The 5,770-nt window shown below is 36.0% G+C and overlaps 1 protein-coding gene across 1 annotated transcript in view; it reads left to right on the forward strand.

Moving 5' to 3' along the window:
• The first annotated feature begins 2,483 nt into the window (after positions 1–2,483).
• WDR25 (WD repeat domain 25) overlaps positions 2,484–5,770 on the forward strand; it is a 58,887-nt gene continuing 55,600 nt past the window's right edge. The window contains exon 1 of the mRNA XM_009700318.1: positions 2,484–3,200. Within this exon, the coding sequence (XP_009698620.1) occupies positions 2,484–3,200 (717 nt within the window). The remainder of the gene's footprint in view (positions 3,201–5,770) is intronic.

Here is a 5,770-nt window from a genome sequence, read left to right on the forward strand (position 1 = left end):
GGAGGAGTGCGTGAAATCCCGCCGCGAGTGGCCGGCAGTGCTGCACTCAGCTTTTATGTCACACCTTTGTTGACGTTTACAGTCACTTAGCAGGCTGTGGCGTTGTGCGTGCCAGACTTAATGCTCTTGGGTTTGATGCGTTCAGATAAATCAGTCTTGTGAAAATGAAGGAAAACCAAAACTCTATAAACTTCCCTATTAGCTCAGTATGTTGTAAATCATATCGTCAATAAATTCATAATCCAGTTACCGTATGTTTCTAATGAAGTACATTGTGTCTTTTTCCCTGCATTTTACTTTAGTTGGGGTAGCATGAGAAACTCGAGGGTGGTGTTTCTTTAAAAACAGAAGTTGAGTGGGAAGTCTTAAGATGACAAAGATTCTTTGCTTTTATAAAAATACTAATGCTTGTGGGTGATGTGTGTGATGGGATGGATTTATGCTGACCGAGTGTAATGGGCCAATTTCTTTCCAGTATCTTGTAGGAAACTTTTTTAACCTGCTATGTGCAAGGTGCCCTCTTGCACATACCTCTGAATCTCAGCTTAATTTTTTTTGTGTGTGTGTTAAAACAAAGTAAAGTAACTTGAAAGTCTAATCAAATCCACTTGTGTGTCTTTATTTACAGCTTTCAGCTAGAGGTCAGCTTCTTACTGTATTTGTTGTAAGTGATATAAGTCATCAAACATGATGTATGTTGACTGGACCTTGTTTTCAGCACTGCAATACAAACAGTAACCACTTGTTGCAATTATTGAAGTGCAGGCCTTCAAAGTTACTATTGATTTGATAAGAAGTTTCAATTTGCTGCTAAAATCTTCAATTTACTGTTTTTGAATTGAATTGTTAGTTGTTTTGTGAAACACTACTTAATTTTTTTCCTTAACGTTCTTTAAGTGAAGTGCTGTTTTAATAAATGAAGTGGATTGTTAAAAAAAAAAAATTGTCCTTGCTCTTAGTTGCTGTTACTTATAGCTGTCATAAAATTCAGATAAAGACAAAATGTCCTCTGGAGGGAGATCTTGATGCTTTTATGTGCTAAAAAGTTGGTCACCTTGATCGAGTTAAATGTTTTGATCACTTATCTTGGAAACGATCTGCAATGATGAATGTGTATGTCTCAACAGGAGCCTGCCTTCTGGATCTGTTCTTGGAAATTTCATTGTCGAATACAGACCATAGCCTGTAATGTAACACTTCTGTAGGTTAAATGAAACATGCTTATTTTAATTCAAGTAGATCTAATTCTGAAGTTAAATAAGTAATCTTTACAAGTTCCAGAGTACTGCTTCTGCAGTAGTATTTGTAGGACCTGCATTTGTGGCATCAATTCTGCAAATACTTAGGTAGATACTGACTTACATACAGCATTCTCATTTTAATCAAGATGCTTTTAAGGGCAATTTCTTCACTGACCTAAACCAAGAATTTCAGCAGCTGAAAGTGTTGTGCGTTAAATCACTTTAGCATAATGAGTGCTAACAGCTGGGCAAGGAAACAAAGCAGAAATAAAAAGTCTCATTTAATCAATCTTAGCAAGTGAAGGAGAGGAGTACATTTTGACTATAAACAGCAGAGGCTGAAAGATTATTTTTTCAGATGCATGATTTGTTTGAATGTGGTTAACCCAATGCTCCACGTGCTCCAGGCAAATTATTGTAAGAAGCTTGGTGGGACTGTGATGATGGTGAGTTATTCAGCATGTTACATATGCAGTCTCAGCATGAGATTTCTTTCTGACAGATACTTTGAAAAAATCTATTCCGCAGTAAACAATGCATCTATACTTTTTTTTTTCTGTAAGTAAATGCAGATAGTGAATTCAGTGTAGCTTCTGGCATAAGTCTGTGCTGTAAAACTAAAGGCTGTGTAGAATTTGCTCTGTGGATATAGTTGGAAAATTTCTTCATACTGCAAGACTGCTGAATGAGTCAAAAATGTATTTACTTTTTTAGTTGCCAGAGGAACCCCTTCATACTTCTTTCAAGTGATCTGTACTGATAAGAAATTGATAGACTGACTCCAAAATAATTGTACTTGTATTCTTATAAATGTACATACATAGTACACTGCATAATTAATTATCCTCTTTTGTGTGTGGGTGGGGAAGTGCTACTGCAGGTAAGGTTGAAGTGATTTGCAGCACTTATGTTGCAAGTTTGTTTTCCTTTTCATACTCATTTTCATTGTTTTGTGGTATGCAAATGCATCTATGCAATGCATAAAAATGGAAAGTGCTTGGAGGCAATTGGTGTTGCATAATTGAATGTACAGATGTGTTATAATAGAGGAATAAATTCCATTAATAAACAGGAATAAAAGTTATGGGGTTTTTGCTAAGAAAAGCATATTTATATCCTTAAGTTACTCAAAATGTAGACTCTGTGATAAATTGTGCTCTGAATAATGAATTCTTTATTGTAGATCGTAATTTTGGAGGATTCCAGCACTGAGGTTTCTGGAGTCTGCTGTGTCTAGCCATAATGAGTTCATCACTGGTTGCTTATGATGATTCAGACTCTGAGACAGAAGCTGAAATGACTGAAGTCCCCAATACTTATAGCAGACAAACAAGCCATCCGAGTTCTTCTGTGAATCGTGTTCAGTACTTTGCACCTGGTAGTTTGGGTACAAAATCTACATATGAAATGCGGCCTACTGAGAACACTGAGAGTTCTGGTACAACCACTGTTTGTGAAGATCTGCCTGAGCATTATGCACAGAATAATAACACTGATTTGACATCTCCTTATTGTAGAAGAGCATACTCTGGCCATTCTGCATTATGTATGTCCTACAAAAACTATGAACAGATATCAAGCTCTTCAGCAACCTATGGAAATGGCGTTTCCCAGAAGAGAATACGTGAAGACAGTACTACTGCCATAAAAGGAATTAGACCATATATCCCTAAAAGAATGCGTCAAGAAAATTCCAGTATGCCTGAAAAAAAAGAATCTGATCAGAGAGATAGCTCGGATTGTGATGTTAGCCTAGGCATATCAGGAGAGCAGACTTCGAGAAAGATCTCTGAATTAATTAAGCCGTATTTGGGATCCAAATATAAATTAACTGAAGTCCCCAAAAGCTTAGTATTTCACATGTCTAAACACAGTGGCCCTGTTAATGAAATCCAGTGGTGTCCTGTACAAGAACAAAGTCACCTGCTTCTCTCAGCTTCTATGGACAGAACAGTCAAGGTAATGTAAAACAAGATGCTTTGCGGACCGATCATTAAACTTTGTAATACTGTGCTAAATAATGATCTTCTGGGAATAATATCCTTACTTGTGTGTGTTTAACAGTTCCAATGTATTCAGAATTTGAGGAGATACTTTGAAGTGCAGTACCTTGTTATGAACTTGCAGCCTAATCCTTCACTATACTTACAGTCAGTTCCATTATTTTGGAATGTGTGTGCGGTTTTTTTTTTATTAGACATGCCAGTGTTTTACATCTTAACTTAAGAAGTTAGATTTCTTCTAGGTCATTTCTTGTAATCTGTAATAATGTTAGATTTTCATTATTTCCTACTTTAATATCACAATGGCCATAAGCAGTATGATCTGGATACAGATTCTGCCTTAAATCATTAAACAATTGACTGCCAACACTGTAGTAGTATTTTGAGGAACTTTACCTTTCCAACAGACCTAAGTGACTACTGCTGGAGGAGGTATGTCAGGTCAGGTGGATTTTTCATCTGAACTAGTGTGGCAGGTCTTGCATCCCAGAAAAGTGTCCTGTCATGACCTACGGAGTCTTTCCACTTTAAGTTTGTTTCAAGGGTTAATTGCTCAATACTTAAAGTGTAGTTTCCTTCTAGCTTTAGTGAATTTGGCTTCAGTTTGTGTGTTAATTTAGTCAGTCCAACTAGTCTTACTTTTATTTTAACAATGGATAATATTTTTATGTGTGTGCTTTCCCAGATATAGGACTAATGCTGCCTCTGGGTTCAAATAATAGTCTTCCGAAGTGGGTTTACACAGGAAGATAGTTTTGATAAGAGCACACAGAAAGTGTCCTTTTTGGTGGAAAGCATGCTTTATTGTATCTAACGTGTTTAACATAGCAGGTACAATTATTTTAAGACTTGATTCTAAAATTTAGGGCTTTAAGTAAATCTTAGTAAGTAAAGAGGCAAGAAGACCACCTTTTGTATTAGCAGACTTTTAAAACTGAAGGAGAGGAGGGAACTTTAAAACTGAATGTGAATTTTGATTTCGTGCAGGAAAAAATATTCTTAAATTCTCTTATTAAAATTGAGATTTATTTTTTTTGTCTTTTAACTATTTTGCTATTTAATTTGTAGTAGAGAACTGAGTTTCATTTGATTTGGCTTTTATATGATTTTTCTTATCTTAGAATTTTTTTTCTTTCTGCTTTCCTCAGTTTTGCCATGGGGCCCTGTGAAATATGTGCTGACTTTGCATCTTTGAAGCAGTGATGTTCTTCAATCTTGGACAGAGTTTTTGTTTTTTTTTGTCCTAATGCCTGTTAAAGCACTGGTGGTCACAGAAGAGAAAACCCCAGATCTATAGCATGAATAAAATTTACTCCTCTCAATTGCTTATTTTTTATTCTCTTAAGTTATAACTTCACTCATTCTATAGTCAGCATAATGTATCACACCAGCAAAGTCTGAATGATTTGAACTGTGGGTAATTCATTCATCTTCTTTCCCAAGCTTTTTTTACATCTTTGTCTTAAAGGCTAAATGGAGGAAAAAGGTTTTTCTTTGCAAGTGTTCTTTAATATGTTGAATAAGTTAAGTCTTGTCTGCTACATGAAGAATAGACTTCTAAGGAAAAGACTAAGATATGCAAAAAGTGCTGATGGGTGTTTTCTGTAAGCAGCAATTTAAATTTGGATTGTACAAAACTATATGCACCTCTGACTTCGATATGTCTGAATTTGACTTTTTGTCTTGAACTATCACACTGTGTGCTTCGTGTGTGTTTGCTATCACAGAGCCTCACTTTAGTGATGAGTGAAATTATAGATGTGATACATTTGGTAAAACAGTCTAAAGTCATAATTGGTATTGCAATGTAAAATTATTTAAAAATGGAAATGATAGTCTGTTTTATCTTCTAAGCAGAAAGAAAGATTATTTTCCTAAAGTAGTGTTACCACCCCTGATTGGAAGTGGTCTTTAACAGTTAAGCTGGATTTTGAAGAAATCTAATTGCTGTAGGCGCCCTGAACCATGGAAATTCAATATAAATAGAGGATGTTAATGTTGGCAACACTTCAGAGCTTGCGAGCCTAAAGTATTAAAAAAGTAATAATGTAACTGTTACAAAGTATATTAAAACACACAGGTAGCCTGTAGAGAAGTACCTGTGAATGCTTCTTACTGTTATTTCTTAATGAAATCGAAGAAGGTAAGGTATGAGCAGTGGCGCCTTTAGATTTAGTTGGCACCGTGCCAGCAGCACGGTGTGGCCAGCAGAGGGCACGCTTACATTAACTATTGACGTGATGTTACGCAACTCATGGCGCTTCGCTTTCTGCCGTCATGACCCCAGAAATCTCTAATGACTATGACAGCAGTAGTTTATCTTCTGGGGAATTTTTGGCTGTCTACCATTGCCTGAAGTTCTCCCTTTTCTGGTATAAGCATAAAACAACTGACTGAAAATGCAGATGTACTGTTTTTTTTTTTTTTCTCCAATCCTGTACCTTCCCACAGCTTGCCTTTTTTGTTGTTTTCTTTCAAAAACACCTCCTTGGAATTGCTAGTTTAAATCCAGGCAGTGGAAGCATG

This window comes from Cariama cristata, unplaced genomic scaffold (genome assembly GCF_000690535.1).
Source record: "Cariama cristata isolate BGI_N322 unplaced genomic scaffold, ASM69053v1 scaffold2210, whole genome shotgun sequence".
NCBI classification, from domain to species: domain Eukaryota; kingdom Metazoa; phylum Chordata; class Aves; order Cariamiformes; family Cariamidae; genus Cariama; species Cariama cristata.